Here is a 19764-nt window from a genome sequence, read left to right as displayed (position 1 = left end):
ATCATCCATAAATGTGTTTTTAAAAATTTAAGTTAGATCATTAGACATTTCATATTTTTAGCATTCAGAATATTTATCCATTTTGTGCATTGTGAATCTAAAGCTTCAGCACTGGGAATTTCATAAATTTTATGAAAAGCACAAGCAGTTTGCAATCTCTCAAAAATTTCAATTTTAGATTGTGCAAGTGCCCTTGCTATTAATATAACAAGTAAAAATCAGAGATGTCACTAAGTAAGCCAGTATTAATATCTACAACAATTTACATGCCTTTGCAGCCAAACATGGTAATACCAAAATTAATTTATGCACTGCAACAAATTCTATATTAATTTCACAGCAAATTTTCTCTGATTGCATGTATTTAATTCCTTGCTGTTGTATTTTCAAACAAACTTCACCTTCAAGCAGGTGTGTATACTGGTACAATCTGTCATGTTGCTTGCACTTGAAGTATGAGGTCAGCATTCTGGTTTTCCATTTGCGATTGACAACAGCAGGGGTTGGTGGGGAACAGAAGCAGGTGAGGTATGGGCTGTTGACAGATGAAGGCATTAAGGTTGGGCAATCATTTTTGATGGCGGCGTGTACTACAAGAATTTGGTAAGTGGTCAGGACCACACTCTTCTATGTTAATGGAGGAGGTGCAGGATCTGGATAGTGGTTGGGTGTAGAAGGGAGCTTGGGGTAGAGAACTGGGGTGCAGGAGGGACTGCAGGGTCTAGGAGTTGGAGGTATGGGTACAGAAGGGGTCCAGGAGGAGGTGCGCGTCTGGGAGGGATTTGTGATTGGGGTAGGGTTGCAGAAGGTGTGCGTTGTGACTTGAGGCAAAGAGCTAGGAGTTAGGAGTGAGTGGGGTGACAGGTACGGGCTGTTGTCACGACACACTCACCCTAGGAGACTCTTGGCCAGCAGCACAGTGGGGCCCTCACGTAGGCTCCCTGCTTGCTGCATCCCTGCAAGCAGGTCAAAGCAGCTGGCTGAGGGGGCCATGTGCATCTGTACCATGCACCACTAGGGTGGGGGGAGAGATTTGTGTGCTGCATATGCCTGTAAGCGTGGTACAGGCAGCTCCCGTTAGCCAGTTTCTGGCCAGTTGGAGTTGCAAGGATGTTGTGGGGGCAGGGGCAGGACACAAACTCCCCTTACCTCCAGTGGGACATATGACATAGAGACACACATGGCCCCAGCAGCCACCTACTTTGACAGGTGCATGGGGTCACAGCACGCAAGGGCCTGCATCAAGGTCATGATGTAGGACTTTGGCGACCCAGAGGATTGTGGTGGGTGAGATCTGAAGGTTCAGAGGGTTGGATCTAGCCCATGGGCTGTATTTTGCTTGCCCCTGCATTGGGTGATAGTGAATTGTCTGACTGTCAGGTGGTATTTAAATTGAGAAGGACATGATTTCTGTAAAAGCAGCAGACGGGTGAAAAAAATAATGAATTTAAAAATCAGTCGAATTTAATTTGGAACCACATATGTATTGTATTGTTACTGCATGGCACCAATACAGGGCAAATTTGTTTGTTTTGAATGCCTTAACTGCATTTCAGTAATTAATATGATTTTTTCACGTTTTAGTTGAAACTTTGAGTTTTCTGGGGTTTTTTGTAATTTTTATGGGATAATTATCAACATCCCTCTAATGATTTCTATTCTTAAATCGCTCATATGTAGTCGTGTCCTTAATTCCATTTTAACACACAATGGCTATGTCTATACTAGCCCAAAACTTTGAAATGGCCATGCAAATGGCCATTTCGAAGTTTACTAATGAAGTACTGAAATACATATTCAGCGCCTCATTAGAATGCCGGCAGCCACAGCACTTCAAAATTGACGTGGCTCATCGCCGCGCGGCTCATCCAGAAAGGGCTCCTTTTCTAAAGGACCCCAACAACTTTGAAATCCCCTTATTCCTATCTGCTGTTAGGAATAAGGGGATTTTGAAGTTGCCGGGGTCCTTTCGAAAAGGAGCCCCGTTTGGACGAGTCGCGCAGCAGTGAGCCGCTTCAATTTCAAAGTGCTGTGGCTGCCGGCATGCTAATGAGGCACTGAATGTGTATTTCAGCACTTCATTAGTAAACTTCGAAATGGCTATTTGCATGGCAATTTCAAAGTTTTGGGCTAGTGTAGACGTAGCCAATTTGTTCTAGCAATTTAATGGAATTCTTTGGCCTGAGGAATAGTATACGTTCACTGTACCTTCATTCTGTACTCAGTTAAATCACAGATTATCCCAAAAAATTGTTTTCAGTGATGAAGTGGGGCCAGACTTCCAAGTGAAATTTGAAGTGTATAGTTGCTGTACAAGTGAATCTTCAAGTATAATAAAGACTCCTAAGAAGCTGGCCAAGAAGCTTAAGACATCCATTGGCAAAGCTACTGGAAAGAAAGTCAGCTCTTTGCTAGAAGATGACAACCCTGAATCCTTTTTGTTCACTGACCCCCTCATACAGTAAGCTATTTTTTTCTTAATTGTATTTCTTGTAGGCTAAAAATTGCTAAAATATGAATATTTCAATATACCCATGTGGAACACAATTTTCATTTCAAATGAAAATCAGAATGTGAGCATGAATTCAGATCATATGCATCAGACTTGGGTCCTGGTTCTGACCTTAAATGAATAAGTATGAGCTCATCACTCAACACCAACAAATCTATTGTTTGCAAGTTATGTAATGGATTTTTTAAACAAACATGATAAACCATACTTTGTGATAATCAACAGGTAGAACACCACGACTTTGTGCAATGGGGAATAGTTGACAGATATTTTGACCTGAAATTTTCAAATGGAATGCTTAAAGTTAGGCCCCTACACACACACACACACACACACACACACACACACACACACACACACACACACACACACACACACACACACACATATATATATCTATATATCTATATATATCTATATATCTATATATAGGTAGAACTGGCCTGATTTGCAAAGGTAAGTGGTAGATTCTATTTTCTTTGACTTTAGTGGGCTATGTGGGGAGCCAAGCAAACTTAAATACTTCAATACTGCTGTTGAAAATCTTAATGGAAAATTATGTTAATGCAGTGATTAGGATTTTTAAGGTGGAAAAAATCTAATATGATCTCTAGTTTACCTTCATGCAATACTCAGGACCAGGGTGGATAGAAATCAATGATTTTTTTAAAAAAATTAAAAATGGATTTTTTATTAAAATCAGATTTTTGATTTTTAAATCAATAAAATACTAATTTTTTCCATTAAAAATAAGTCACAATTAAATGTCATTGAAAACATGCTCACAAACACTTCACCTCATAAAATTGATTTGTTGATTGTGTCTGTCCAGCCTACCTACTAGATCTTGATTCTTGAAAGTTCTGGGTTTTCAGTTTCTGGTTTTCATCAGACTAAAAAGTAACATATACATAGAAATCATGATAGGATTGTTTTTGTTCTGTGCTTAAGTGGTGGTGGACCTTGGCCAAACATGGCAGAGAAGTTAAGACATTCTTAAAGATGGAGAGGCAATATATAGGAAAGGACAGAAGCAGCATAGAAAAGAACAGTGGAGTGGAGTGGAAGAAAAGGGGAAGACATTATTCAGCACACACACAGCTTCCTATATTCTCTTGATGTTTCTGCCACGGAAACATTGTCATGGCTTCTGGGCATAAGAGAGACCCTAGCTGTGAATACTTTAAGGAAATTTGTTCCCTGGATAAAAAAGTAAAAGGTGCCAAGTGTAAGCATTGTAAGAAGATAATGCAGGACCTAATTGCAAGAATGAAACATTATGATGAAAACTGCTTATTGGGAGAAAAATGATATGGCTGAAGATGTAGAGATGGCTGAGAGGATCAGCTGGTTAGTATTATTGTTCAAGACTCTCTATATGCCTTTAGTGTAAGTGTGATTTGACAGGTACATGCCCAAGCTGATTGCTGTGTTGGATGTTGCTAGACACAAAGGTTTAGCTTAGCTAATCCTTATGGCTTGTTTAGTTAGTTGGCTAGGTTTAGAATCTCACTCAAATATATGGTACAAAAATTGCAGTTAGGCTCATCTGGCTGCTTCAACTTTGTCATCAATGGTTTTGAGTAGGCTTGGTTTGGATTAATATGTTAATTTAAAAACAATATGAGCTCTCTGGGATTCCCCCCTTTGAGGCTACCCACCCCAAGGCAGCAAGTCTTTGTGAGGGTGGGATGGCACATTTCCCTGGAGACGTGGCTTCCCCTCACACCCCGAACCCTGCTTCCAGAGGGTTCCCTTTTGGCCGGACACCTTCCCCGCAATGCAGGGACTGCAGCCCGAGTTTGCCGTACCTCCATGAGGTCCTCCATGAGTCTTCACAGTGGATTTCCTCACACCAAACTGGCTACCACGGAGCAGTAGCTGTTGGGGTTGGTGAGCTTCTGGCAGGTGACTGTGACCTGCTTCTCCACAAGGATGGCAGACTGCAGCCAGATGTCCTGTCTCTGTAGGGCAGGGGCAATCCAGGCACAGACTTCCAGGAAGGTGTCCTTCCACATGCAAAGGGTCTGGGCTATGAGGGAAGACTGGAAGAACTGGGCTTGTTTAGTGTAGAAAAGGGAAGATATAGAGGGGACATGATAGCAGTTTTCAAGTACCTCATAGAGTGTTACAAGGAGGTGGGAGAAAATTGTTATCTTTGGCCTATGAGGATAGGATAAGGAGCAATGGGCTTAAACTGCATCAAGGGAGGTTTGGATTAGACATTAGCAAAAACTTCCTTACTGTCAGGGTTGTTAAACACTGGAATAAGTTACCTAGGGAGGTTGTGGAGTCTCCATCACTGGAGATATTTGAGAGCAGATTAGATAGGCACCTGTCAGGGATGATCTAGATGGTGTTTGGTACTGCCAAGAGGGCAGAGAACTGGACTCAATGACCTCTTGAGGTCCCTTGCAGGTCTAGTGTTCTATGATTCTATGGAGCCACTGCTGGTTGTCCCAGCTGCCCCGTAACCAGCTGGTCCCACCAGTCAGAACTGGTGCGGTGCCTCCATCTCTGTTTGTGCACCTGGTGGGGCAAGAGCAAGTGTGACTGTGCAGCAGCAACAGCGAGTTCCTCAAAGCTGGTGTCAGTCTCACCTTCCCAGAGGAAGAGTAAGATGGCTGTAGTTGCTGAAGCACCAGTGAGTGGAGGGTCAGTGCGAGCCCGAGATCTGCTCTGGCACCATGGCTAGCTGGACAGCACTGTGTCTCTCAGCAAGTGTCAGAGTCCTGCTCTAGCAGCTGTGCTGTCCCTTGTGGAAGTAGGCATGCCTTGGCATGGGCATGAAATGGGCTCCTCAGGGAATCCTTTAAGAGCGTATCTCGCCAGAGCTCCCGGAGGGGATTGCTGTCCATGCGACCTGGTCTGACGGTGTTCTGGGTGGCCGTTCTGTTGGGAGAGCAGCCAGGCAGTCTGGCTACTCTCTGTCAACAGAGTAGATCCACAGAGTGATCTGCTTTGCTGGCTGACTGCCATCTGTCGAGTGACGTTTTGTCGGAATTTCTTCCAACAAAAACTTCTGTCAACAAATCACTCTAATGTAGAAATAGCATCAGAGTAGAAGGTGATGGGAGAGCAACATTTTAAATGTTTCTTCATCTAATTTAGCTTTCTGTCTTCTTCTGTTACCGAAGAGTATGATGCTAAAATGATCAATGTGGTATTAAGCAGTTTTCAAGTGAACTTCACCTAATTTAAACTAGCCAATTAGCCAAGTGGAATAAGTATTACGTTGCTGGGCTACAAACTATTAACCTGGCTGAAATGTATTTGAAAAAAGATTAAGCATTCACAAAGTTTGTACTAGGTCTGTCCAAGAACAGTATTCTATATGCACTATGCCGAATTCTACTTAATGATTTTTTTGCTCCCTAGAAAAAAGCCAGAACAAAAAATTCAGTATTTGGAGGTTTACGAGTACAAATTTGCAAAGGATCTCTTTATACTATAAAATTTACTGTCAGTGTTCTGCATTACCACATGGTTTTGCCTTTCTGTATAGAAAGAATCAGAGAGTTACATACCAATATTGCAAAACCATAGTATGGTGCTGCTAGAACATGCGGTTTGGTCCTGACTACAAAGGTAAACCAAAGTGCAGAACACAGAGTGCTGTAAAACTTTTAAAGAGAGATATGCCCTTAAAATAACATAAGAAAACAGACCAGGCTAAGCAATAAATATAGGAGGAAACATAAGGACATATGGGCCAGAAAAGTGAACAAAGTAGTTTTTGAAACAACATGCTTTTTTCCAGGAGTAAGTGCAAACGAGAGAGAATATTGGCTTTAGTGTAAGCGGAGAACAGAACATGGCAGTCACAAAACCCCGGCATCCCCACAAAATAATCATTTAATGGTAATTGCACCTCTCAAATCTGGTACAGTAGAGTCTCGACATTCGCAAGTGCCACACTACCTGATTCAATTATTTGCAAGTGGCCTCGTTTCCCCCGGGGCCCTGGGCAGGGAACGCCAGAAGCTGTCACTTCCCGGGGCTCTGGGGCAGGGATCACCCCCATGCTGCAGCTTCCTGCAGCTCTGAGCCCCACCCCCAAACACACACACATTCACAAAAATTAACATTCATGAGAGTTCTGAATGCAGAACCCTCATGAATGTGAGACTCTGCTGTACTCTCTCAACTGGCAACATATGTGATTTGTCAGAGGACACTGCAATGGGGCCAGAGTCCCAGGGTGTTTGGGAGGGAGGAGGATAGGGAGGCAGGAAGCTGGGGACAGAAGCCCTAGACCTGCCCTTATCTGTCAAATTCACTTGTTCAGGACCTGTCAGTCCCAAACATGCTGGACAAGGGAGGAGCAACCTGTACAAATAAATTCCTTCAGAATGGCTATCCCCAAGCAACGTGAATACAAGAAAGCTGGAATAATCTCAAAAAGTAATGCAAACTATTTTGTGGGGATAATATTGCAAAGGGTGAAAACAGGAATATGTGGACTCTTGGTGATTAGCTGAACTTTGTGGTCATTAACAGCTGCTGCCTGGCATTTAACCATTCCACAATATCTAAATGTTATCTCTGTATTGCCTGAGAAAAGTCACATAAAAATATACGAATTTTGCCTTGTTTTTCACAGTGGTGCAAAATACAGTTTGCTAGCGCATACCACTTTGGGGTTGGAGAGTACTGATGACAGTTTCAGGACCCACAACCTTACCATTTTAGGAAATGGTAAGTATATAGGGCCCCAATTAAAAAAAATGCTATTAAAATGATGCATCTCCATTTTTATTAAACTAAAAGGCTTCCAAGACTTAGATTATTTTTATTGGTACTTAGTATGTGGGAACTTTGAAAAAAATGTTTCAGCTGTTTTAAAGTAAATGCCTATGTGTAACTGATTAAATTGCAAAAAGGCTAGTAAAGCCTCTCTTTAAGCTCAGATCCACATTTAATGCACTGTAGGAATGGGTAATATTTTTACCCACGTTATATCTTCTGATCACTTACGAGGGAAAAATTTGCATGAGGATTTTTTACATTTTCTTCTGTAGTCATGTAAACCTTATATTATCCTAAACAGTAAGTAGGAACACGTGTCACTATGACTAAAGCAGTTGTGGAAAGGAGGCAATGGAAGAATGCTTGTGTATACAAGCAGATTGTAGCAATAGTGTTTTTCATAAATAACTTCCACGTTAAAGATATGAGGAATTTTGCATATATGGAAAAATGTCTGGCTATTGGATGACATGCTTATTTAAAAACATGTGATGTGCTTCATAAGTATATTCAAGCTCAAAAGAAAAGTAATTCCTAGTGGGGATGGTTAAACAGTACCCAGAAAATGGAGATTAACTGCACTGGAGATAGGCATCACCTATTTTTGCACCCTGGCCTTCAGTGTGTATACATAGATACTAATTATGTCTACTCAATTGCAATATTTTAGCATTTCACACTCTTGAAAAATTAACTTGTTATAACTATTATTTTCTTTATTTCCTACACTCCTTTTCATGCTTTTCTTGTTTTCTTTTGCTTATTTCCATGTGTTGTTCCAAGGTCTTTTAAACCTGATGAGGCCTTCCTTTTTAAACCCACTCTACTCTTTCAGTTTTCTTTCTTCCCTTCAGTCTCAGTAGCTTTGAGTTGATTTTCCTTGCTATTCCATGTCTCCAAAACCTCATTGGTATTTTTGTCTCTACATCCCAAAATCCACTTAGCTGTCCGATCACTTGACACCAAGTGCATTTATTCTGTCCACAATATTATCGCAATACAGCGAGTCTTGCATCATCTCCTCTTAGTACAGGAGTCAGCAACCTTTCTGAGGCTGAGTGCCGAAATTTGATCTTCAGACCTCTAATGTACAATCCGAGTGCTGGTGATACTTTCTAAAATCACTAATAGTCCTACTTACAACAGCTTCATTCATAAATTAACGTGAAGAGCTTTACCATTCAAATGGTGGTTGGTAGCCTTAGCTGGTCTTTTGTTAATCCACTGCTACTGGTGGCAAGGGGGAGGAGGGATGGGGCTGAGCTCCTGCCTCATGTGCCAATAGAGATCTGCTCACACGCAACTCTTGGCACCCATGGTGGGTGGTTGCTGACCTCTGCCCTAGTATATGGTCTTGCAGTGGTTGGGAATAAAGTATCCAGTAGCTGTGAAGTTACTATATCTCCCTCTCCTCTCACAAAGGCCTCCAAGGGCTGCTGAGAGTTCCCCCTGTAATTATCATTCCCGTCTTGAGGGAAATAGTTGTATAGCAATTCTCTCCTGTCCTCACAAGAAAGGAACAGTGTCACAGGAAAATAAAAGCTTTATCTTCCTCCTTTGTATGTAGAAGGAGAGGAGATAAACAAAGCAGTAGTTCAAACTCTATTAGGTCTTTTAGGCCCTGATTTAACATAGCACTCAAACACATGTAATTTCTTCAATGTACTGGGAGGTCTATTTAAGAGTTCTTTATTTGAAACTATACGAAGATACACATCTCACAGAGCTGGAAGGGACCTTGGGGAGTCATTGAATCCAATTGCCTGTCCTCTTGGCAGAACCAAGCACCATCCCTATTTTTTTTTTCCCCCAAATCTATTTGCCCCAGATCCCTAAATGGTCCCCTTAAGGGTTGAGCTCACAACTCTGGGTTTAGCAGGCCAATGCTCAAACCACTGAGCTATCCCTCCCACCTTTTCAGCAAGAAATCTTGCCCCTAGCTACATCCCAGCTTTGAGATAACACAAGTTACTACTAGCAGCCATAGATGTAGTGGTCCCACTGAAAACATGGCAGAAAGAAAATAGTTTTACACTAAACTTTCCTATTTGATGTTCTATCATCTGGAATTGTCAAATAACTAGCATTTTAAACATGAGTAAATTTCAGTTGCATTTTAACCATAAGTACAATATAGTGAAAGTAAATACAAATAAATACAGCAAATATAGTATACGTTTACAGTGTACAGTACTGCTGTTGTTGGTAAATAAAGTACTCTGCATACATTTTTGTTTGTTTCTTAATATCTAATCTTGTTTTTCTTTAGTGTTATGCATTGCTAGGTATACCTCTGTCTAGAATATTTGAATATCTGCCGCATATGAATTTACTGTACATGTTCCAGACTCAGTGCATAAAAACCTGAACTTTTATTTTATTTATAACTCATGGTATCTTTATCTGATACAAGTTTATAGCTTTTTCCACAAAGAAAGTTTGATTCTTTTAGCTTTTTTATTGAAAAGAGAAGATATCTTTTCTTTGTAACCTTTCCACATTTAGTAATTCAAAATAGTTCCCTGCATATGCATTGTGGTCTCTGAGTCTTTCCACTCTGTCTCCCTACAGTTGTCTCCCAACAAACATCAATATTTTAGATTTTTTTCCTTAGATCAGAGGTGAGGAGCCCCAGCCTGGGGTTTGGCTTGTCTGGATCCAGACCCCGAGGCTTGGGGTTCTCCTCCATGGTATTCAGCCTGTGGCAGGGTAGGGGATGCGGAGCCCCAGGCATCACAGGCTGGATCAGGCAAGCTGTGGTCCAGATCCAGATTATGGCCTCTGCCAGAGCTGGAGGGTGGGGGCAGGAAGTGGCTCTGGACTCCACTGCCAATTGCTGCTGTTCTCCCAGCTGGGAGGAGCAGCAGCAGCCTGCCCAGAGGCTTTCTACCTCTTCTGTGACTGACCAGAATTCCAGCTAATCAGAGCAGTGGAGGGTGGGCTTGGGAGCAGAGGGAGGGGCACAGTGCATCCAGGGGTCCAGACTCCACACTCCTGGACAGCTATTGTGCTCCCCTCCCACCTTAACTCCCCACCTGCACCCTGCTCCTGCCCTCTCCCTTCAAGACCCCACGCCCTGCTCCTGACCCCTTCTGCCCAAATCCTGCACTGCAAACCCCTAACCCCTCCCATCCAGGCTCACTGGCCGATCAGAGCAGCAGAGAGTGGTGCCTGCGAGCAGGTGGAGGGTATGCAGAGTCAGGTGCTTCTTTAATATGTTCTTAAGTTAAAATATATGTAGATACCTAATCTGTGCATTTATGGGTTTTCAGAGGAATCGTTGTTCTGGCTTCCCTTATATGGAAGCATGTGTTGTCGCTTGATTGCTCAGCCATCCTGCATGGCCAAGGATGTGATGTCAGGATTTCTTAATCATCAGGTAAAAGATTTTACTGGATTTATATCCTCATAATCTCCAGAGTTCCCTCTAAGTTTCTGCAAACCCCACTGAGCTGTACACTTTTGTAAATGGGCAAGTTTACACTTTTGTTTACACTGAACTAACTGCGCTATGACAATTACATACGCGCCATGTTTCCAGTTGCTCTTTCTTTTGGTTGACTGCATATGCAGCTGCTGTCCTGCTCCCCTAAGTAACAGCATACCTAGCCACACGTGTTCTGATGCCCATGTATTTGGCTGACACTGGCCCAACTCACCAGTGTTACTAGTAGCTGCAGCATTCCTCACTGGTTCAGGAAGAACCAGTGTTCACCATCATGGAAGTCATGAATTGTTGATATCTCATGATGCAGATTACAAGGAGAGAATGGGAGCCTGAGTGCCAGTGGTGGGGCTTCAGGGGTGTAGACACTGCTGGGGCAGGGATGGGAAGGATGAGCTCATAGGTAGAAACAGCAAGTCCTTCCTGTTCAGTCCCATGGAATGATGCGTCCTGGAAGAAGGCTCAATCCCACATGTACTATATATGTATCATATATTCTGGATATATTGTAGCCATGAATGCTGCAATTTACAGGGAATGTTGCTCATATTAAATATCGACTTTCAGTGGTAGCTATTAAAAAGTTAGTAGTTTCCTTTGGTAGCGTCTTGAGACCTAGTGTCTTTTACTTTAAGTATGTGGGAAGTTATCATCTCGTGACTTCCAATAAACATTTGCAACTGCTGTATGGCTAAGAGTAAGGAATTCCAATGTTTCCTTAGAACTGTTATCAACGAAACAACTTAAATTGCTGCATAAAGGCCAATTGGAAGAGTATAACTGATGTGAAAATTGGTATGTATAGTTGCATGCCTTATTTGTAAAGTTACCATTTTTTAAAATTAGAGGCCATTCCTTTGCTCCCTTTCCTGTAAGTAGCTAAGGGCATGTCTATATTTATGAGAAGATCAACATTCCAAAGATCTGTCTTCTAGGGTTCAGTTTAGTGCATCTAATAAGGACATGCTAAATCGAACGTTCAGGGCATCCCTATCAACCCCAGTACTCCTGGTGAGGAGTAAGGGAAGTCAACAGAAAAGTTTTTCCCATCACTCTCCTATTATGGGGATGACAGGGAAAATCTACCTAAGTGACATATCTCAGGGCATGTCTATGCTTACCACACATTCAGCAGGCCATGATGGATCCTGCGGAGCCGATTTTGCCATCTCTGTGAAGATGTGTGGAGTAAGAGACATCCGCATGAGCCTGAACAGCTCCCATCTACACTAGGGAACAAAGTTGATCCTGATACCTCAATTCTAGCTACATTGATGGCATAGCTAGAATTACGTATCTGGGATCGACTTTGTTCCCTAGTGTAGACCAGGCCTTAGGTCAACTTTCACCCCTACTGGAAACCCGCATAAGTTATTGTAGCCATTTAAGTTTTCCTCTAATGGTAGATCCCATTAGAAAGACAATTATTCTAATTGGCCAAACAACACATTTCATGTTCCAAGAGTGTCATGAAAAGCTATTATTGGCAAAATGGTAAACCACTGAAAGATGTTCAGCTAAACAAGCTCCTGGCGTGGCTGAATGTCACTAGCCATTAAGTTCTTGAGTTGCACCATAAACTATTCTGCAAGAGCAATTTCTTTGATGTCTGACGTCTGAATAGTTCATGAGATGGACTCAATTAGATAGAACACTTAAATTTAATAGAATTTTGAGTAATCCATAAATTAGGTTAAGATAATGAATAACTAATAACTTATTGACTGTTCTCTTTTAGCAAGTGATAGGAAGCCTGACTAGTTGGAGGCGGCTGTACTGTGTACTGAAAAGTGGTAAACTCTTTTGTTATTACACACCTGAAGAAACTGAAGCAAAAGTGGAGCCAGTTTTGACCGTTCCCATCAACAAGGTAAAATAAGTAGTTTTTTTTATCAGACTAATTTGGGTTCTGAACTACAAACTGACAAGCTGCAAGGTAATCTGCAAGCAGCATGTGTCACAGATTTCCCGTGTTCCACTACTCAGGGCAAGTGTATACTGCAAAATTAAGTCAACCTAAGTTATGTCAATGTACAGCTGCTGCAGTATTTAAATCATGTTTACATGCCCATTCTGCTCCTTATTATGGCACTGTGAGTCCTCACTAGCAGTGCTGGGATCAATGCACTGCAGGTAGCTATTGCATTGTGCAACATCCCACCATAGAGTGCAGGGATTTTGGGAAGGGGTTTCAATGCTTTAGAGGAGCAAATGAGTTGTGAAGTGGTGACTGGGAACATGGTTTTGATGTTCTATGATTGAGTTTTCTCCATCCCATAATTGTATCTGCATCCCATAATGTTTCACACCTCTTTTGAAAAAATCCCACAAACCTGTGTGTTCAACATCGCTATGAGAAGTATGGATCCTGCACTATTGTGATGAGTGTTGCAAGCACAATGTGCCCGACCCTGCAGTATTTCTGGGCTTCCAAAGGTGCTGCAGGAATGATGGCAATTGTTCAGAATCTAGCTTGTTGTTGGACGCAGAGAAGCTGTTTAAGGTTAGTGCTTTCACATAGCAGCTGCAGACCAAGGAGCACTGGTTTTGGGTACAAGGAACAAGCACTGACTTGTGGGATCGCATCATTAGGTAGGTGGGATGAAGAGCAGTGGCTGCAGAACTTTTAAATGTACAAGATTATGTTCCTAGAACTATTTTGCAGAGCTCACCCTAACCATTGACGTCAAACCGAGGGCTGTGCTAACAGAAAAGAAGTGAATGACAATTGCTGTTTGGAAGTTAATAAGGCCAGATTGCTACTGATTATTCAGCAATTGGTTGGGAGTTGGGAAATCCACCATGGGGATTGCTTTGATGTAAGTGTATGGGGCCATTAATTACATCCTGTTCCAAAGAACTGTAACTCTATGCAATGTACAGAGCACAGTGAATGATTTTGCAGCAGTGGGAAGCCCATACTGTAGTGGAGTACAATACATGGCACCGGGGGGCTGAAAGACATGCCAGGTCCCTGAGTAGGTGGGGGAAAGGGGTCAGCTCCATGCTCACAGAAGGGGTAGGGCCTTGGGTGAAAGAGGTGGGGCCAGGGGTAGTCAGCCATAAAAATACCTAGAGCAGGCTGCACTGGCCCTCCCCCACCTCCAGCTGGCACTGACAACTGCCTTGAGCATGCTGTGTGGCACTCTAGCAGCAATTTAAAAGGCACGGATTAACTGCCCCCTTTGCCCTACCTATCAGTGGGCCTGGATGGCATGCACATCCCTATTTTGGCACTGGATCACCTTTTCACAGAGTACATCAACAGAAAGGACTTCTTTTCTATAGGATGGCAAGCACTGGTGGATTACCAGGGACTTGTTACTAACATCAATGTGGGATCGCCAGGGAAGGTGCATGACCCACCACACATCCTTAAGAACACAAGCCTGTTCAGAATGCTGCAACCAGACAAGACGCTTACCATTTGGGATGTTGAAATACTAATAGCAATCCTGGGGAACCCAACCTACCCCTCATTCCTGTAGCTTTTGAAGCTACACCAGCCACCTTGACAGCAACAAAGAATGCTTTGACTACGGGCTAAACAGGTGCAGAATGACAGTTGAATGTGGTTTTGGTCATTTGAAAGGCCACTGTCACTGTCTGCTCACTAGATTAGACTTTAATGGAAAGTACACCCTAATGCTAAGAGCTGCCTACTGTGTGCTTTGTAGTATATCTGAAGCAAAGGGTGGAAGTTTCCATGGGGGTGGGGGACATGTAATGACTGTTTGCTGATTTTGAGCAACCACAGACCAGTGCTTTAAGAAGAGCCCTATAGCTTAGGAAGGGTTTGAAAGACATTTTTAGCAGTGAGCCACAGTAATGTGTCTTGCTGTAGTGTGCTCTTCCTGACAATGCTTTTCTGCCCTCCCCGGATGTGAAGCTTGTGATGAGTGCTGTATGTGTAGTACTAGAACATTACACATGCATCTGTTGTTGTTATCTGTGAATGTCACCAGCCAGCATATGTTGTGAACCAATAAAGATAAAGTTAGTTTCCATAAATAGACTTTTAGTCTCAAGCCATGCACATGGTCATATTTCTAACTGAATGACATTTATGAAGAGAGGAGAAAGCCCCTTTGAAGGGGAAAGAACAGATATCTTCAGTTCACAGATACACTGACCTGTGAGAGACGTGGTTAGTTGATATGCAGCTGTGATTGTCTGTACTCTCCTCTGGGATGAGTGGTAGGGGTAATGCAGCAGCTGTGGATGCCATGTGGGGTGCACATAAACAAACTGTTTTACAGGGTCCCCTCTGCCTGCCGTACAGAGGAGTGAAAAGCAGCCATGCTACATCTGTTGGTTGTTTCACTACCTCTTATAGCATGACAAAAAAGGAGTAAATGAACAGATATGTCCCTGCAATACCAAAGCTAACTGCACACTGGCCAGAGAGTCCTTCCCTTGCATCAGACTCACCCATGCTGACTGTAGGGACTCGTGTGAATGCTCTGGAGTCCCACAATAGGTCCTGCCCTGCTATGCCGCTGGATCCTCTGATTGCAAGTCCCCCATGTCTCTCCTGCTGCTGCTCCTCATTGAACACCGTTTTCTCACTGCTCACTCCAGGGCCTTTGACTTCAGCTCCCCTGAAGTAACCATGCAGCTCTTGTTGGGGGGGGGGGCGGGGCGGGTCTCTGCTGAGGACTGCATGCGGTTTTTGTTAAAAGTAGCATGTGCATGGCTTTGCACTAAAGTGGCTGTTGGCTCCCCTTGCCTTCTGGTACACACACTGAAGTGCCTTCGCTTTCATGTGACAGTACTGTGGATCCCTCTTATAGCCCTTCTCTCCCATGCCTCAAGACATCTCCCCCATGCTTACTGATATCAGTTTCTACTGCCAGATTGGAACTGTGCTTGCACAGCCTCTTCCCCTCACAGACCCTGGAGATACTCCACCTCCTGTGTACTCCATGTAGATGCACCTCTGCAGCTTGGAGCTGATGTGGTCAGCTGGGCAGTCGTTACCGAGCAAACTGACACCTGTACATCCACTAATGTGATATATGTCATCATGTGCCAGCAATGCCTCTTTGCCATGTATATTGGAGAAACCGGACAGGATGAATGGACATAAATCTGACATCAGGAGTTGGAATATACATAAACTTATGGGGGAACACTTTAACCTCCCCAGACACTCAATAAAGGATTCAGAAGTACACGCTTTTACAAAAGGATTTTACCACACAATTACAGAGGGAGACATTTGAATTGGAACTCATTTGCAAACTTGACACATTTAATTAGGCCTTAACAGATCTCAGTTATCTTATGCATTAGAGGGGTGGTTTCCACCTTTGATAGCACACATCCTGCTTAACTTAATTTGTTTCATCTACTGGTCCTACTAGCGACAGAGAATGTCTTTTTTCCCCTGCTTTCTTTCCACCACAGCACATCTTCACCAGCTGAAGCATTGGCAGGCACGACCATGACATCTGTGCTAGAGGATAATAAAGCCCTTCAGCAGCTGCTATGTAGGGTGGCTCAAGGGTTGGGAGTTCAAGAAGAGAAGATCTCCAAAGAGACCAATCCCATGGTAGATATTTTAAATATATCCACTCCCACATGTGTGACACTACACCGCATTAAAACTATTTCAGAAAATGCCAAGATGTTGTGGCGAGCCCCAGCCTCAGTGCCTCCCACAGACAGGAAAAATGAGAGGAAGTACTTGGGTCCATCCCTGAAAAATAGAGAGGCAAAAAGACTAGATTTGTTTGGCAGGCAAATGTGTTTGAAAGGAGGTTTACAACTCCATATTTCTAACCAACAAGCTCTAGTGTGCAGATATTCTTTTAAGACTTCATCCTCGTTGGTAAAGTTCACACAGTTGCTTCCACAGGACTCTAGAGCAGAGTGCACAGCTTTCGTGGAGGATGGCACTAATTTCTTGTACGGCCCTTCAAACAGCCTTGCATGCTACTGAGATGGCGACATGGGTCATAGCATCAGGTATTGCCATGAGGAGAGGTGTGTGGCTGCAGGTCTCAAGCCTTACATAAAAGATCCAACAGGCAATCCAGGACCTCCCATTTGAAGATAAGTGATTACATAATCTCAAAGACTCAGGAGCAATTTTGAGATCCGGAAATTCACACACCGGCCACCCAATGAAGGTATTTCATTCCCAGCCCTCTATCTCGCCCGTATCAACAACATCCCCAGGAAGCACAGGGGACGTAACGGCTTTAGGCACTCTCGGAACTCTGGTCAGGGATCTAGCCAGCAGAAACCTTCCTTAGGCCCTAAACAGGCCTTTTGAAGATATGTTCAAGGGTGATGTACCAGTCACTCAGCTGGATCCTTCCTGTCCTACATTTTCAGCCCACCTATCTCTCTTCCACCAGGCTTGATCCTATATAACCTTGTATTGTTGGGTCCTGCATATAGTGGAACGGGGATATGCTATCCAATTCACTTCCCCCCCTCCCATGCTCTCATTCCAGGTGAGTACAGACAACATGAAAGCAACGTTCTATATCGATGAACACAGGCATGCACATTCCTCTCCCCATGTCAGAAAGCCCTGTGGCTATGGGAATATTGCATTAAGGATTCCATTCATCAGCAAACCTTTTATCTTCCAGGAGTTCAGAATTCCATGACAGACTATCTCAGCAGGTCCTTCCGAAGATCATGAATGGTCAGTCCAGTTGGATGTTTTACATTCAATTTTCCGTTTGTGGGGTTATCCCCTGATAGACCTATTTGCTATGCACCTCAACAAGAAGTGCAGCAAGTTCTGTTCATTACAGAAGCACGGCCTAGGCTCCCTAGCAGATGCATTTGGAATATTTTTTTTGGTGGGAGCCTTCTGTGTGCATTCCCTTCATTTCCACTAATTCACAAGTCCTCCTCAAAATCAGGTTGGACTGTGCTTCTGTCATCTTCATAGCTCCCACATGAGCCAGGCAGCATTGGTACACATCTTTAAGAGACAGGCCCTCTTGAGATCTAGTTCCTCTTCCTATGTTGCCAGATCTCCTGTCACAGCAGGAAGGTCCATCTCGACACCCCAACATCAGCTTCCTCCATACAACAGTGTGGAAAATCCGTGTTTGAATTCTATGGTGCTTTCCTTCTCTGACTTGGTTAGACAGGTTCTCAAGAAAAGTAGAAAACCTTCTCAAAGAGTGACGTGTGGCTAAGTGGAAGCGATTCTTAATATGAGCAGCACAGCAGGATGTACCTGCTCTGAGGGCCCCAATCACAGTAATATCAGACTACCTGTGCCACCTTAATCAGCAAGGATTTTCCCTTGCATGTATTCTGATCCAGCTACCTGCCATATCAGCTTTTTCCAGCTGATATGGGCTGATCAGTATGCGTTAATGCCATAGTTTGTAGATGTCTCAAGGGTCTGGAAAGGCTTTTCCCCAAGTTTGGCAGCCAATACCTGAACTGGGACCTTAACTTGGTACTGACGAAACTTATGGGTGCCCCATTTGAACCAATGGCTCTCTATTCTATCCTTTATCTGTCATATAAGGTAGTATTCTTTGTGGCCATTATTTCAGCCAGGAGTGTATCTGAGCTTAGGGCCCTTATGGTAAACCCTCCTTGCACAACTTTCCATAAAGACAAGGTAAGGTTCAGACCACACCCAGCCTTTCTGCCTGAAGTAGTCTCTTCTTTCCATGTCAGTTAGGACATTTCTCTACCAGTCTTTTATGCTAAGCCACATACTAATGCTAGGGAGCAAACCCGTCACACATGGCATATAAAGAGAGCATTAGCATTCTACGTAGACAGAACTAAATCTTTTAGACTAAGACCTCAGCTGTTTGTCACTATTACAGATAGGTGACAGGCTGAACTTTAACTCTCCCAGACAATCTCTTCTGGATTGTGGAGTGAACTGAAGTGTGTTATAGCATAGCAGAGTGAGGATTGTACTGATGGGTATGGTAGATTATTCAAGCCAGAGTCCCTGCCCAAATTGATATGAGTGATACCAATATGGTGTCCCAAAAAATGGTGTGTGTTGAAAAGAACACAACTTCTCAACTTTTCTTGACCCCAGAGTGGACTAATCCATCTCTTACCTGATCAGTAAAATCCTTGTCCTGGTAGCCACAGTTTGGGATCTTGGAAATAACACATTAAACTCATCTTTGTGGAACTGAGTCCTCTTCCATAGTCCTAATTGTGGCCATATTCCTTGTGGTTAGGTCTACATTCTTGCCTTCAGGCCTTGAGTAAGCAGTAGCCAAAAAACAAAAATATCACATGAAAATACAGTTTCTATTCTCCATAGGCATTTCCTGTAGTTGTCACATGGATATTATGTAGTTACAAGTGGGAGGGATGATGAAAGGGGGGGAGATATCTGTGAGTTAATCTTTAAAATGTGATCTTCAATATTAAGTTTGAGAGCAGTGTTCTAAGTCCAATTGTAATTCTCTGCCAGTCTGACACAAAACTAGCAGAAATTGTAGATTATTTTGACATGACAGACAAAAACAGCATATGCACAGAGTTTTTGATTTTTAAAGCTGGATTAAAACATGAAAGAAAAAAAATTGTCATAAATGATAAATGGTGTTTAATGCTGGAGTATGCTCAGTTTTTAGAACCATAGAATCCAAAGGCTGGAAAGGGCCTCAGGAGGTCATCAAGTCCAGCCCCCTGCCCAAAGCAGGATCAACCCTAACTAACTGTTAGACTATTTAGCATTTGTCTTGATTTCAGAAACATAATCATTTCTTGTGTTTTGAAATGGACCTTCTTAGCTAACTTTAATTTTTTTCATGATTGATTTTGGAGAGGAGTGGCACTGCTCTTTTAAGGAAAGGTCCTTCCCTTTTATGACAACCCTTCTAATATGGAAATTTCCTGAAGCAAGGGCTACTGCCAAGCAAAGGAACTTTGGTTTTGGGGCAGTGAGATGGGAAGTTCTAAGCTATATCATACAGTGTCATGGAATTTTTCAGTTTCTCTCCCTTACATTTTTCCACCTCTTAAAAATGCATTGTACTTAGAGCACAACATTGTCCTCAACGGAAGCAATGCCAGCTCCTCTGGATTCTCTGCACTAGAA

General features: G+C 43.0%; 1 protein-coding gene across 1 annotated transcript in view; it reads left to right on the top strand.

Annotated features, from left to right (window-relative positions):
* Positions 1 to 19764, top strand: part of RTKN2 (rhotekin 2) — a 60428-nt gene that overhangs the window by 25656 nt on the left and 15008 nt on the right. The window contains exons 5-8 of the mRNA XM_074999544.1: positions 2261 to 2461; positions 7116 to 7210; positions 10534 to 10640; positions 12445 to 12576. Coding sequence (XP_074855645.1) covers positions 2261 to 2461; positions 7116 to 7210; positions 10534 to 10640; positions 12445 to 12576 — 535 coding nt within the window. The remainder of the gene's footprint in view (positions 1 to 2260; positions 2462 to 7115; positions 7211 to 10533; positions 10641 to 12444; positions 12577 to 19764) is intronic.

The sequence above is a fragment of the Carettochelys insculpta genome, chromosome 7 (assembly GCF_033958435.1).
Source record: "Carettochelys insculpta isolate YL-2023 chromosome 7, ASM3395843v1, whole genome shotgun sequence".
Taxonomy (NCBI): domain Eukaryota; kingdom Metazoa; phylum Chordata; order Testudines; family Carettochelyidae; genus Carettochelys; species Carettochelys insculpta.
Note: the sequence above shows the minus strand (reverse complement) of the source record. Positions and strands in the feature narration are given on the sequence as shown.